At 46.2% G+C, this 16,098-nt stretch overlaps 1 protein-coding gene across 4 annotated transcripts in view; it reads left to right on the plus strand.

Moving 5' to 3' along the window:
- Nucleotides 1-16,098, plus strand: part of robo4 (roundabout, axon guidance receptor, homolog 4 (Drosophila)) — a 144,311-nt gene that overhangs the window by 101,855 nt on the left and 26,358 nt on the right. For 3 of the 4 annotated variants that reach the window (XM_069894496.1, XM_069894497.1, XM_069894499.1), the window contains one exon: nucleotides 6,674-6,763. The exons of the other annotated variant lie outside the window; for it this stretch is intronic. In XM_069894496.1, coding sequence (XP_069750597.1) covers nucleotides 6,674-6,763 — 90 coding nt within the window. The remainder of the gene's footprint in view (nucleotides 1-6,673; nucleotides 6,764-16,098) is intronic. 4 annotated transcript variants of the gene reach the window in all.

Below are 16,098 nucleotides of genomic sequence, written 5' to 3' on the forward strand. Positions count from 1 at the left end.
CAACGGCACACCCTTTTGACTTGAGAGCCAGGAGGACTGCCTTCCAGATCACCCTATTTTCGTGTTCCACTTGCCATTGCCTCTCGGGTTATAACTTTAAATGTCACTTCTTGCGATGCCCCTCATTGTCAGGTACTGGCGCAGCTCGTCTCTCATGAAACTAGACCCCCAGTCGCTGTGGATGAAAGCAGGGTAGCCAAACATGGTGGAGATCTGCCCCAGGGCCCTGATGACAGTGGCTGTGGCCAGGCAAGGGATAGCGAAAGGGAAGCGTGAGTATTCATCCACTACCGTGAGGAAGTATACGTTTCGTTTCATGGAAAGCAGGCGCCCTTTGAAGTCCATGCTGAGACGCTCAAAGGGCCAAGTGGCCTTTACAACTTGGTCCTGGTGCGGGCAGAAGAAACGGGGTTTACACTCCGCGCAGACCCGACTGGCCTTGGTCATGTCCTTGACATCCCTGATGGTATATGGCAGGTTCTGTGACTTAATAAAGTGGTATAACCTGGTGACACCTGGATGGCAGAGGGACTCGTGCAGTGCCTGCAGCCTTTCGTCGTACATAGATGCACAGGTGCGAGAGAGGGCATCAAGGGAGTCGTTAAACTTCCCAGGGCAGTACTGGATGTCGTAGCTGCAGGTTGTCAGCTCGACACTCCAGCGCAGGATCTTATCATTTTTAATCTTGCTTTTGTGGGTAGTGTTAAACATGAACGCCACGGCCCGCTGGTCCGTGAGGAGGGTGAATCTCCTGCCGGCCAGGTAGTAGCGCACCGTTTCCACAATCGCCTGGGCCTCCTTTTCAATGGGGGAATGCCCTAGTTTGGAGCCGTGGAGGTTCCTAGAGAAGAAAGCGACGGGGTGCCCCCTTTAGTTGAGGGTAGCGGCGAGGGCTAACTCAGAGGCATCACTCTCCACCTGTTAGGGGGAGTCCTCATCCATGACCTGCATCATGACGTCCGCGATGTACTGCCTGAAGCGGATGAAGGCTGCCTGGGAGGGGAAAAGTTGTAGCTTGGGCCAGTGGGTGGACCTTGTCCGAGAAGTGAGGGACCCACTGCGAGTAATAGGAGAATAGGCCAAGGCACCTGCGGAAGGCCTTTAGCGTGGTGGGGAGAGGTAGCTCCATTAATGAGCGCATCCTTTCTGGATCTGGGCTGATGACACCACAGGCCACGATGGTGAGGTGGGTGGTGCTAAACACACACTTCTCCTTGTTGTAAGTGAGGTTCAGCTCCCCGGCCGTCTGGAGGAATTTTTCCAGGTTAGCATCGTGGTCCTGCTGGTCTTGGCTGCAGATAGTGACATTATCCAGATACGGGAATGTCGCCTTTAGCTTGTGCCGGTGGAAGACGGAGACCCCATTCGTGACCCCAAAGGGAACTCAGTGGAACTGGTACAGGCACTCGTCTGCCTTGAAGGCGGTGTATGGCTTGTCCTTCGGGTGGATGGGGATTTGGAGATACACCAACTTCAGATCAATCGTGGAGAAAACCCAGTAGCGGGCTATCTCATTGACCATGTCGGCAATCCTTGACAGAGGGTAGGCATCCAGTTGGGTGTACCGGTTAATGGTCTGGCTGTAATCCACGATCATCCTCTGCTTACTTCCCCTTTGACCACCAGGACTTGGGCTCTCCAAGTGCTGTTACTGGGCTCTATGACACCTTCCGCCAGGAGTCGCCACACCTCCACCTTGATGAAGTCTCAGTCTGAGACACAATGGAACCTACTTCTGGCGGTGATCAGCTTGCAGCCTAGCGTAAGATGTGGGAAGAGCACCGGTGGCGTAATGCGTAGTGTGGAGAGGCCACGGGTTGGCTGGGGCTGGTAGGTTGGTGTGCTGTGTAACGTGAGTGGAGGTTGGGGCCCCCTGAAGACAAGGGTGACACTCTGCAGGTGGCACTGGAGATCTACACCTAGGAGGACTGGGACGCAGAGTTTGGGCATGACCAGGAGCCTGAACCCTGTGTAAGTCTCCCCTCCCACAGTTATTTTGGCTGAGCAGCACCCGAGGGTACCAGCAGTCTTATTCTTGGCAGCGAGGGTGATCGAGCAGGTGGTGGGGTGCACTTTTAATCTCGGGTAAATGAAGCTCTTGGTGCTGCCACTGTTGAACAGGCATTGTTACCTGCCCGTTGACTTGCATGTCCATCATAGAGCGCCCGAGGTCGTGAGGGATGTTCCTGGTCAGCGTGGTGGCAGCCAGGACCATCTCGGGGTCGGAGTCGTCACTCTCCGGTTGTGCATGGTGATTTATGGCGTCCAGAGGAGTGGGGAGCATCAGTAGGGTGGCCTGGTCATCGCCCGTGTTGACCATGTCATTCTCATCTTCGTCGGGGGCCCTTCGTGTTGACCACTGCCTGGCTCAAGATGGTGGCGGCACATGTGGGCCCACTGCATGGCTGGCCTCCTTCCCCAGCCGTGTTTGTTGACCCGGGGGAAGTGACGTCGTTGCGGCCAGTGGCAGTGATGTCATTACGTCAGCTGAGCCGGAAGTGACATCACTGTAGTTCTCGGCAAGCGGTGCTGGCAAGGGATAGTCCAGGTGCTCGGAGCACACACTGCGATCATCGCTGGCAGAGCCGGATGCTACACCGTTAGAGTCGTGGAAGGCGGAAGTTGTAGCGGGGACAATGGTGCCACCTGGCACACACACTTGGAGGGGTCTGTGGGAGCTGAGCTGCCGGTTGGTTTTGTGAGGCACACTTTAGCAAAGTGGCCTTTCTTGCTGCATCGGAAACAGTACTGGTTCCTAGCCAGGCAGTTTCGGCGTGATCGTCGGTCTGACCCACAGTACTTACAGGGGCACTGTGCGGCTGCCACAGCGACGTTCTCCCCAACTCGGTCTGGGGCTGCAGCTGCAGTGTGAGAGGATCATGAGGGAGCCTGGGGGAACCTGGAATCGAAGGCTTTGATGTGCAGGGCTGCAGCTTCCAGGGTTCGGACCATTTCCACTGTCTTGTCAGGGCATAGATATTATCTTCCAGCAGCTTCTGCTGGATGGTCCTCGAGCATAGCCCTCGGACAAAGGTGTCCCGGATCAGCCTCTCAATCTCCTCTGTGCCTACCCTGGGTTCAGCTAGACACGGTCGAGCCAACTCTCACAGTTGTCCCAGGTAAGATTCAGCCGTCACCCCAGGTTGCTGGGCTTGGGTGTTGAGGAGATACCCTGCATAGACCGCATTCATGGGGGGCTTGTACAAGTTCTCGAGAGTGTCCATTGCGCTCTTGTACGTGGAGCAGCCTTTGGTTGCCTGGAAGGCATGGGGACCCAGCTTTGACCAGAGTAGGACTAGCCTCTTCTGATCTGAGTCCAGGATGCTGCTTGTGTGCACCTCGATGATTGCCTCGACCACGTGCCACCAGATCTCAAAGCATGTCTGGGCTTCCGGGTGGCGTGGGTCGACTTTGAGGCTCCCTAAGCTCAGGAGTTCTTCCATGGCAGCCGCGGGAAAATTTTGTGGATTAAATTGTGGTGCGCTGTTAGCCAGAATCAGACACACACAAGGTAAAGACTGCACAACAGTCCACAAAGACTTCCACAGAGCCAGGCTGGCTGTAGCTGCAGTAACTCTGAGTGAGGCTTCAGGAGGCCGGCGCAGGCTTGTATCCTGGAGGGTGATTGGGTGACCGGGTGGGGCTTGATCCATTCAGGCCGACTGATTGACAGCCGTCCAGGTGTTGTCCTGTCCCCTTACACTCCTATAGGTACAGATGTTGCCCCCAGCAATAGGCCGATGGTGTACCATCACAGCATAACTGATGCCAACCTCCCATTATCCCATGAATTAACATTCAAAGTTCAGATTTATTATCAGAATGCATGTATGACACTACGTATAGCCCTGAGATTCTTTTCCCTGCAGGCGAGGCAGAATTACCATGTTTTGGCAGTGCAAAAAAAACCTGTACTCAAGAAAATAAATAAACAAAGAAATGTAAATTAACTGTGCAATACAGAGAGAGACAAAAAATCAATATAGTTCAAAAGTAAGAGTTCTTAAACAAGTCTCTGAGTTTGTTGTTGAGGAGTCTGATGGTCGAGAGGTAGCAGCTGTTCCTGAACCCGGTGGTGTGAGTCTTGTGGCACCTCGTCCTTTTCTGATAGCAGCAGCAAGAACAGGGCATGTGGCTTAGTGGCGTGGATCCTTGATGATTGTTGCTGGCAGCGTTCCCTGTCGATGTTCTCAATTGTGGGGAGGCTTTTGTCTGTGGTGTCCAGGGTGGTGTCCACTACCTTTGGCAGGGATTTCTGCTCAGGAGTATTGGTGTCTCCACACTAGACCGTGATGCAGCCGGTCGGCATGCTTTCTACCACACATCTGTAGAAATATGTCAGGGTTTTTCTGAGCATGACTGTTCCTTCAACAACATATTAAGCAAATGTCACCTTGCATCTTGAGATGGGAAAGGAACTGATCAGAGTCTTGACTGTTGATTTTGTGTCTCAGCAACTCTTTTAAGATTTGAATGAATGAATTAGGGACAGAAATAGTCCGCTCTTAACCCACTCTTTTATTTAACAAGGAGCTGATCTTTTGTACAACTCCAGTTGGGGTGCATAAAAGTAAGTGGAATTGGTCTAAAGGAATGAAGACACAGGCCAAAGTAACGTTTAGCAATGAGGCTAATAATCTCAGGTGATGCGAGGGGCAAGTACATCAGTGATGCTTCTCTGCTGCTTCCAAACTGACACCCTAACCGTGATCTATACTGCCACAATATTACCTGATCTACTAGGTCAAAGATGTCTTGAAGCAAGTAAGTGGACGTGTTGAAAATCTGCAATGAAAGCAGAAGATGTTCAGCATGTCAGACAGCATCTATAGAGAGAGCAGCACAGTTAATGTTTCGGATCTGTGACCTTTCATCAGCACCAAAGGTTGTAAAAGTTTTTTATTTTTATGGGAAAAAAAACATTTACTACTGTAAAAGTTTACCCATAAACACAGTCCGGAGTATATACGATGAAAAGTTAAAATGGCTGGTCCAAAAGGTTAATTTGGACAAGGGGGCCCGTTAAGGTTTTTAATTCACATTCTCCTTGGCGATTATATTTTTTGAAAATGGTGACGGGGAAGTTGTGAGGAAATTTTTGGAATAAGGTGGGACAAATTGGTTGGGGGGATGGGGGGGGGGAGAGAGAGAGGATGAGGAAACTACTCTTTATGCAGGGTTTCTGAGTGCAGAGCGCTGATCCAAAGGGATGCATTCACCAGTTAATGTCTCCTCTGAAATCACAGCTGATCAAGTGGGTACTATGGATTTAAACATCTCTTACTCCTGATTTGTTTCCCTGCATTTCCATGGTAACTATTGGTCATAATTATGGTGAACTTCAAAGGCACAGTTATAAATGGAGACAGCTGGTTTCATACTGTGACGCTAGATGTATTTAAAAGACTTTATCTGCGAGTTAACACAGATTAGTCAATTGTTAAGATGTTTATTACAACTATTTTAAGCACTCATTTTAGTCATTCATCAGCTAAGCTATTCATGTTGATATGTTTAAACCTTTTCAATTAAATTTTTTTGACTTTTTTTATTTTAAACTTGTATCTTTTATTTTAACCCATATAGTTTAAATAGTTCACCTATTCTCATCTGCTTTGGTTATTTAAGAGAGTTTGAGAGATTTAATGAATCCCTTCAAGCTTTGAAAAGCATCCGTGACACATTACAAATGTTAACTTGGACTTTAAAATGAGGAAAGGAGTGTCACAGAATCTTGACTGGTTGGGAGAATGAATACTGTTGACCCTTGTGTCTGATGTACTTTTCAAGGCAATATGAAATGAATAGATAAATTGGGAGTACAAGTAGGTCACTTGAACGTATTTCATTATTAGTCAGCCCATGAATCATCTGATTGTAAAGTCAACTCTGCTTTGAGGAAGAGAGTGCAAAAGATTATGAAAAATTCACACCATCTTAACTGGATGAGGCCTTATTTATAAACAGTGCCCCCCAGCTCTAGATTCTCCCATGAGAGGAAACATCATGTCTGTGTCACCCTGCCAAGGTCCCTCATATCTCACAGCTTGGAGGTCTCCAACCAGACAGCATCAACATCGACCTCCAATTTCTGGTAACCTCCCCTTGTTTGTTATAAAAACGGCCCCCCCCCCCCACTTGCTTTCCCTTATCTCACTGCCCCATTGCTTCTCTTTGTCCTGCCTGTCACCCACACCTTCCTTCCTCCATCATCCCATCCCCTTCCCTTCCTTCTTCCTATCAGAATGCTTCTTTCTCAACCCTTTGCCTTTTCCTTCTATCACGCCTCAGCTTTTTTTTCTGTTCCATTTCTTCCCCTTCACACCTGTATTCACCTGTCACCTGCCAGACTGTGTTCCTTCCCTTCATACCCCCCCCCCATCACCTGCCAGACTGTGATCCTTCCCTTCACATGCACCCCCCACCCCCACATTTTCATTTGGCATGTTGCCCATTTCTTGCTTTTCCTGATGATGGTTTTGGCTTGAAATGTTGACCATCTCTTGCCTTCCACGGATGCTGCCTGACCCATTGAGTTCCTCCAGCATCTGTAGTCTTCTCATTTACCTCCCGTATTTGAAGCTAAATTTGCTGAGATAAATTCTTTGAGGAACTTGGATGTAATTGAACCAATTTTAAGCCTCACACTGAACTCTTCTGCTTCAATTTCCAGGGAATAGTGGGCCCATGATGGCTATTTCTTGCAACTCAATCACAGGGAATGTGCCAGGTTCTGTCACAAGTCCAGGAAGCATTGGTAAAGGTAAATCGTTATTAAGTCAGTATGGTCAGCATAGCGGTCAGCACGGCACAGTTACAGCAGATGCACCCCAGGTTTGATCTGTTGCGGTCTGTAAGAAGTTTTTATGTTTTCTTTGTGTCTGTGTGGGTTTCCTCTGGATTCTCCAGTTTCCTCCCGTATCCCAAAGATATGTGGGGTGAGTGGGTTGATTGGTCATGTGAGTGAAATTGGATGGCACAGGCTTGTGGGCTGGAATCCCCTGCAACCATGCTGTGCTTCCAAATGAAAATTAAATGCCATGATTGAATTGAGTTTCATTTCAAGAATATTGGCAGAAAAAGACTGGAAAACACTTGTGTTGTGAGTGAGGAAACAGGTTTGGTAGATCTTGAAGATAAGGACTCAGAACACAGTTTTGATGGGGAAGGATTTGATTTACAGAAGGCAAGTGTGGGAAATGGTAAATGAATAAACACACACACACACACACACACACACACACACACACACACACACACACACACACACACTCTCTCTCTCACACTCGCGCACTCTCGCGCGGACTCTGTCTCACGCGCGCTCTCTCTCAACTCATATACACAATGATGAAGGGAAAAATCACTACGTTGCCCCACCACCCCTTGACTCAGTGCAGGCACGGCTCTATGCTACAAGGGACTCTAATTAAACCCTCCCAACCCTTTTAACAGTGCACATCTTACCAACAGTTTCTCCAGCACCCTTCCACATTGCTTTGAGGTCAGAGAGGCTCCCTAGGGCACTTGCCTCTTGATGAGAGAGGCTCAAGTTGGGGCCCCCTCATTCCACAGCCACGTAGCCAGGTGCTCACCTGGCCATTAGTGGTAGCGATCCACCAGCTGAAACAGCTCCTTTAGTGAGAAATCTTGGGTCTCTGTGGTCTCGGTGTGTCCATGGGCATGCCCCTCCTGCAGCTTGGTCATCCACATCCTCCTCTCTGTGGTGGACCAGGGACTGAATGGTGATGGGTCAAGTGTGTAGGGGTTCGTGAGTGTAGCGGGTGGTTGTGGGTCGTAGGCTCCTCGGGCACCCCTTCCTCAACGTTGTTTAACCATATATCCTCATCCCCCAGCCACGTGTCCAAATTGTTATCATGCTAGATCAGGGCTTGGATCTTTGAGGGGCTGGCTGCCAGCCCCTGCTGCAGCTGTATTAGCCTGCAGAAGACTTCAGTCCCCCTGTTCTCGATCGTGAGCTCAAGTCTGGGCAGCCTGGACTGGCTCCTGCAGTGTGCAGCCACCCTGCCGGAACTTTTCTAACTCCCTGTCCTTCTGGCTGCATAAATGCTGGGTCTGTTTAGTAATCCTGTCCTGGCATCTCAGGAGGGACACAAACAGCCAAAAGGCACCCCTTTGACTCCCTTTGGCTTTGAGGAACCCTGACTTCTTAAGGAGGGAGACCACATGGTGCCCCAGTTTTACACTGTGGGTCCAACTGCTCGGACCTGTCCACTGGTTTACTGTGGTCTGCCAGCAAGCTGGCCAAGTGCTCAGATCCCTCCTTTGGAATCCTATCCTCGGTGCCTGCACTTTTTTGCCTCTGTTCCAGAACTTTTCCCCATGCCTGTGTCTAGCCAAGACCTCTGAGACCTTGCTCACAGCCCCAATCGTTATGAGTGAGGAAACAGGTTTGGTAGGTCTCAAAGGCAAGGACTCTGAACACATTTTTGTAGTGAATGATTTTATTACAGAAGGCAAGTGTGGGAATTGGTAACAGATGGAGTATACACACACACACACACACACACACACACACACACACACACACACACACACACACACACACACACACACACACACACACACACACACACACACACGCCGTGGGAAAAAGTTAGTGGCAGTGAAGCAACATGTACAGTATATTAGTGATCGTGGGAAAAAGTTGGGTCTGTACCGAATAACACATATAGTTTATTAGTGATCGTGGGAAAAAATCAGTAAGCAATTAAACACATGCAGGCAACTAATAACAAACATGGGAGCAAACTGCATACACACAAACAACCAAGGGAAAAGTTAATACAATGCCTACCACCCCTTGACTCTGTGCAGACACTGCTCTGTGCTATTTAGAGGCAATAATCAATGCTCCCAACCCTCATTAGTGCATGGCTCACCAACAATTTCTCTAGCACTGTTTCACATTCCTCAGCCTGGGGTAAAGCAGGGTGGCCCTCAAAGATGGCAAAAGAGAAAGAAGAAAGAGCACATGGCACCTTTATAGTGCTGGAGGGTCCAGCCCAGAACATTTGCAGGGTCCAATGGCTTGAACCCAAGAGGGTTAATCCAATTGCAACAGCCAGTGGCCCAAGGCCCAGTACAGGCAGGCTGGAGAGTGCAGTCCAGGTAATTTACATGGAATAATGGCAAGATGTGCACTAATGGGTGGGGCACAACCAAACTTTGATTGGTAGCTAGTGTGTGTGTCCTCTGACTAGGTAGGGGGCAATGCTGTCACATGACAGGCACAACCCTTCCCAATTCAACTTGGAAAAGGTAAAAGTTAATATTTTATACTAGAGAATAGCTGTAGAATTGGGCCACCTTTAAATATCTTGGGAAGGCGGTTCAATTTCAACTGGAATTGGTGCAGCTTCTGTTGCATGAAGAGGGTATGAAGAAGATGAGCTGTTTGAGGTGCTGAGCAACCTTCCATTTCACTGCTCAGAAAGAGATCAGCAATGAATACAAACAATACTGAATGGGTGAGAAACATCATTGGGAGTATAACTATTAATACCCACCGGTATTCACCTTGCACCTATAATCCTCTGCTCTCCCCAGCCTCCCACCTTCTTATTCCAGTGTTTGCTCAATCTTGCCATTCCCGAGGAAAGGCTCAGGCCTGAAATGTTGACTGCCTATTGCTTTCTGTGGCTGCTGCATGACTTGCTGGGTTCCTCCCGCACTTTTCTGCATTGTGTAATTATTATATATGGGTTTAAGCGTCACAACAGTTGAACCAAAGTGAATAAATTAAGGAATGGAACTGTGATACTTTCCAGTTGCGGCTTATGTGACCAGTGTATGGAATAGGGAATGCTGGGATGTGATGCAAAATTATCTAGGCCCAAACTAGCATCCTTTGAGTTTTGAGAAGGGATTGTGGTGTTCGTTCTATAACCAACCAATAATTTACCTAATCTGGAAGGACTTCAGTAGAATTGTTCTGCTATGTTATCCACATGTTACCCTGGTGCTCTTCACTTGGCGATGAACTGAAGAATGTTTAACAGGAACTCGCTCCTGATCTGCTCAATGTCAAGATGACGACCATAAAAGGAAATAGAAGCTCCGTTATTCTGCTCTCTTCAGGCACAAATTCACATGGTTCAGAATCCTAGGCATTTCCCACTTCCAAGTTTCCTCTTGTTTTTTTTTACTCCTCCGGAAAGCATGGATGCAGCCAGCATGGATCTTTTTCACAATCGTGTCTGTCTTTCACTCAGAGCCAATCGTGTTCTTGCCTGGTCTCTACTTTCGCAGGAGATGAGAGCAGTTCCTCAGTGAGCAAGACCTTTCCTCGACTTCCCCCAGACTTCTTCCTGGATTGCTTGAGCACATAATGTTACAAGGACAGTCAGGTACAATTATGGGCATTGTTCAAAGAAGTACAATGATTGGTCAAGGCAGACTAATCATGCAGTTTGTGGGGGGGGGGGGGGGAGGAGGGTCTAGTGCCTTCCTCCAGTGGTGCAAGGCTGTGTTTTTGCCTCACGATGCATCAAATTCAGATTTTACTCTTGATGCAGTGATTGCAGTTTTGCTTCATTGTTCATTGCCTGCAGTTTGTCCTCATGGTGCAGCACTTGTAAAAGGCTGGCAGTTTTCTCTGACTATTTAGACCCTGTAGCTTTCTCTCACCATGCAGAGCAGTTGATTTTATTTTCCACACCATTCCTCCGATCTGCTCGCCTCCTTTGTCCAAATGGTTTCATGATGCAGGCTAAAGTCCATTGAAATGCTAGAGGAACTCAGTCAGACTTTTCAATATTCTTTGAAAAAGGGTTCAGGCCCGAACGTCGGCTATAATCTTTGTCTCCTATAGATGCTGTTACATTGCAGACCAGCAGCAATGGAAATTCACCAAGGTAATGTTATTCTTCTTCTTTTAAAACACTATTTATTAATAACGAAATCAAACCCAACTATATACGAATGTATACCCAAACCATTATAGCTTAGACACAATTCTGGAAAGTCATTCCAAAGTTCGGTCTTAGAAATTCATTGTTGAAACATAGACTTTTAAACTGATGCACAGAGTAATCATGAAGGAGATGGGAGAGACTGAATGACCAGACTGACTGAATGACCAGACTGCCGAAAACTCTCAAATCCTTGTCGAGTTTCTTCCAGAGAATTATCCTTTTATAGGAACGGTTGTCACAACTCCCCTTTACCTTGTGTAGGGGAAATGAAATGTGTGACTTCCATGATACTTCCAAATCCCAGGCATGGTTTGACCAATATGTGATAAGTCACAGTAGCATGACCAAATTCACTTTTAGCTAAATTAACAGTAAGGTTTGCTTTTGAAAGTTTTGTCAAATAATTTCTCAAACTCAGATATGTGCTTCCCAGGTCTCATTCCCCATAACCAAATTATCAACATAAGCATCCGTTTGCTCTAAGCCTTGAATCACAGAATTAATCATTCTTTGGAATGTCCCTGGAGCATTTTTCATTCCAAATGTTAAAACATTGTTTTTATATAACCCTGACGAGGTCACAAATGCAGAAATTTCCCTACCCTGTCTGTTAAAGGAACACAGCAGTAACCTTTTTATAAGTCTATCTTTGTAAGAAACTTAGCCTTTCCAACCTTGTCCACACAATCAGCCACACTAGGGATAGGATAAGCATCTGTCTTTCTTACCTCATTAACTTTTCAATAATCAGAGCGAAATCTAACTGTCCCATTTGATTTACAGAGCAGAGCACAAAGTGAACTCCAATCTGAGGTAGAACATCTAATAATATCATTCTTTAACATGCATTCAATCACTTCATTTACCAGTCTATACTTTTCAACATTCATTCAATATGGATGTTGTTTGATAAGTTTGGCATCTCCAACATTAACATCATGAAAAGCTATTGAATTTCTCAGAGGCACATCTGGAAACAGGTTCCAAAATTTTCAAAGTAGCTGTTTCATTTGTTCTTTGTCCTGGGGCTGAAGATGAGACAACTTAGCATCAAAATTCAATAAAACAGTCAAATTAGACAGACGAACTGGGACAATGTTTTGTTTTAAGTGTGGTGAAAGTTGTTCCTTGCTAAAACCCAAGTTCTCAAAATAAGGCTTTAACTAACATCTTGACATGGAAACGCTGCGTTTTGCATCTCGGATCAGGTGTTCTAACTGCGTAGCTGACTTAATTCACCTTTGACTCCATCTCAGATGGCCTGACAATTTAGCCCTAAGGGGATTGGAATTTGTTGGGATAAATGTTTACACTTTAACCCCCAGTTTAAAAGTTCTCATCTGAGTCTTTTTAATCATACCAGACCTTCATTTTGCCTTGAGCCATTTTCAAATTCTCTTCAGCTCAGACTTATTGCAAACAATCTTTAAACTTTGAAACATAAACTAACAATTTCAACAGCACTTCCTCATTAACTCATTGTTCCTTCAACAACACTAAAGGTCCTCTAACTTGGTGTCCAAACACCAGCTCAAATGGGTGAAAGCCACGTGATTCTTGGACAGGCTCTTTCCCTCATCCCAGTCCTCCTCATTCTCACAACAATAGGTCTTCATTATGGTTTTGAAGGTCAAATGGAACCTCTCTGAGGCCCCTTGAGTTTCTAGATGATTTGCTGATAACGAGATTTGGTTATCTCCCAATTTATAAAGTACCTGCTGAAACAGCCCCGACATGAAATTACTTCCCTGGTCTGATTGAATGTCTTTAGGCAAACTGACTAAAGTGAAAAATTTTGTAAGAGCTTTTGACATCGCTCTAGTTTTAATATTTCTATAAGTAGTAGTACTGCTTCTGGAAACTTGGAGGCTGTACACACGATAGTAAATAAATATGGATTCCCAGCTTTTGTCTTGGGCAATGGGCCGACACAATCCACAATAACTTCAGCAAAAGTTTAATCAGAAACAGGAATAGGTTGTAATGGAGCCACTGGGGGACCTTGATTGGGTGTATTTACAACCTGACAACTATAACATGTCTGGCAAAATGTCCCAACATCTTTTTTAAAATAGGCCAATAGAATTGTTTTGTAATCTTATACATAGTTTTTCTTCCACCAAGATGACCACCCAACCATGTGCTTATGGGCCAAGTTTAACATTTCATCCCTATAGGCTTTAAGGACTGCAACCTGGTGAACAACTGCCCGTTCTTCACTAGCAGGGATATCAGATGGTCTCCACTTCTTCATCAACACGTCATCCTTGAAATAATAGCTAACTGGCACTTTCTTAATTTAATCATCAGAGAGAGCCTTATCTCTCATTTCAGTAAGATTGGGATCTTTGTTCTGCCCTCTATAAACTCTTCTTGTGATAATGACAGATCTTTACGCTCTAGTTTAACACCAGAACTCTGGTCCAATAAAGAAGGAGGTAATGTCTTTAGTAGGTCATTACAACCTGAGTGCTCTTTTGGACTATCATAGTTTCTGATCCTTGTGAAATCAGTCTGCACAGGACTGTCTGCTCTGCCAAGCTTTTTAGCCGTAGTCCGAGTCACTACGCAGAATGGACACAAGAATTGGTCTTTGTCTCAACAATTACTGGCTTAGCTATCAACCACACCACAGAGACAACTTTATCCTCTGCAAGGTTATTTCCCAATAACAATGAAACTCCCTCAATTGGTAAACTTGATCGGATCCCTTTTGTAACAGGTCCATCAACTAATGCTGATGTCAACCCCATCCTGTGCAGAGGTATCAACTCCAGATCGCTCCCCAGATCTCGAATCAAATATGTTTCACCCATGAAAGTCTCATCGCCAAACTGCAAAGCACTGTCCAACACGAATGGTCCCAGTATCTCGAAGGATTTTCGCTGGCACTTGTGGTGGCCCTTTCTTTTCTGAAACCAAACTCTCTGACACAAAATGTTTGAATTCATCCCTAACGTTATCAGCAGGTCTGGAATCTTTTTAATTTCTATATGTTTCATCTCTTTGAATTTATGCATCTGGCTTCGCCTCCTTTTCTTTTTTTTTTTAGCGCAGAACAATTCACCTGACTAAGTTTCTTACAATAGTGGCAAAGGAGACCTGAAGGTTTTTTTCTTGCTTCTCTTCATCTTTACCCCAAGCACTACTTCCCGATGTATTTTCTAACTTATTTGGATAGTCCATATTACCCTTTTGGAAGGTTCTACTTGGTACAAAATTAACCTTGTGGGTTAAAGCAAACTCATCTGCTAATATAGAAGATTATTGCCAATTTTCTACTCCTTTTTTGTCTAAATATGCTTTTATGTCATTAGGAATATACCTTTTAATTTCCTCAACTAACACCAGCTCTCTCAGTCTGTTATAATCATTTTTTTAGTGCACCATCAATCAAAGCATACAGTTTTCTTGTACACAAAATCCATATTGGACTGGTTCACCAATTTCATCCAATTCCAGAAGCTTCCAGAACAAATTCATAAGCTTTAAACATGTCTTGCTTTATCGTCTCATAATCAGCAGCTTGTTCAGTTGTAAGGGCAGAGTAAACCTGCTGGGCTTTCCCCTTACTCACACTAATGGTCTTGTGGCCACTTTAAACTCTCAGCATCTTTCTCAAAAGAATTTATCAGTCTCGGCCTCATCAAATGGAAGAAGTAACCTAACCTCCTGACTGGTCACAAACCTCTCTCTAGCCCCTTTTAAATTGGGTAGCATTCCTGGGACTCTTTCACCACCCGTGTCCCTGGAAAACACCCCAATGTCCTTTCTCCTCTCCACAAAGTAGTGAATTTGGGTACAGGCTGGTGCCACCCAGTCTCTCCAGAGCTGTGAATGGTTGCAGCCTGTGCTTGCCCTTAAAGTGATACTCACACTAAATGAAGTGGGAGCTCCTAATAAGGTTGAGTTCCTCCAACATTTCGGTGCGTCTGCAGGCCATCGGGTTTCACCCAAAGTCCATTGAGCCTCAGTCCCAATGGCTGTGATCTAGCAGCCTCAGTTGGTGTTGCCCAACGTTGACTCTGCTGGTGTCAACCTCTCCAGATCATGCCTGGTTGCCTGTCATGTAATCGTTGCACTGCAGATGATAGTGAGGTGGAGAGCAACACCTCGTCATCGTCTTATGACTTTTCATTGAGCTCAAGTAGTGCAGTGAGCTGGGCGGCTGCCTTACAGCTTCAGAGACCCAGGTTCGATCCTGACCTCCAGTGCTGCACCTGTGTGGAGTTTGTATGTTCTTTCTGTGACCATGTGTATTCCTCCAGCTGCTCCAGTTTCCTCCCAGATCCCAAAGACATCCAGGTTGATGGGTTAATTAGCCTCTCTAAATTTACCGCTGGTGTGGAGGTGAGTTTGTGGGGTGGGGGGGGGGTGGGGGGTAGGGGTTGATGCGAATGTGGGGTGACTAAAAAGAGTTAGGTTTAGGATTAGGGTGAATAGGTGGTTGATCGTCTGGAGGAAATGGTTTGGTGCGGTATGTTATCCTTGACGAAGGGCCTGGGCCTGAAATATTGGTTAAATCCCTTTGCTCCTTATTGACACTGCGTGATTTTTAAATTTTAAATTTAAATTTAGACATTCAGCTCAGTAGAAGGCCCTTTCAGCCCATGAGCCCATGCTAATTACACCCAATTGGAGAAAATTGGAGCCCTCAGGGAAAACCCATGCAGTCACAGGGAGAACCTACAAAATCTTTACATACGGTGCAGGATTTGAACCCAGGTCCCGATCGCTCGGACTGTAACTGCATTGCACTCTCCACTATGCTAACCATGCCCCTTAATCTGCTGAGTTTTTCCCAGCACTTTTGTGTGTTGCACTCCAGAATTTGAACATATATTCCAGGTCACCACACACGTGAAGCTCAAAGGAAGATAGAACTTTGGATGAGGTATTAAACTAAGCTGTTGGGTTTACAATGTAATCTGTTTGCAGTGCCAACAATGTGGTTGGGATATTAGGTGCTTTCAAACTGCTTTGTAAAATGGGGTTAACTGGGCAATTTGCCTGGTTAGTGCCCCACTCACAATCCGACCAGTCAGCGTCGTCCAAAGTCAACTGGGTCCCTGCCCTACCTTGGAGGTAGTCAGGGAACTCAGTTAAACTTGCCCAGGATGCGTCAACCAGCGGCTTGAACAGCAAAATGGCCAACCCAGTTACT

Source organism: Narcine bancroftii, chromosome 8, assembly GCF_036971445.1.
Source record: "Narcine bancroftii isolate sNarBan1 chromosome 8, sNarBan1.hap1, whole genome shotgun sequence".
Classification (NCBI taxonomy): Eukaryota; Metazoa; Chordata; class Chondrichthyes; order Torpediniformes; family Narcinidae; genus Narcine; species Narcine bancroftii.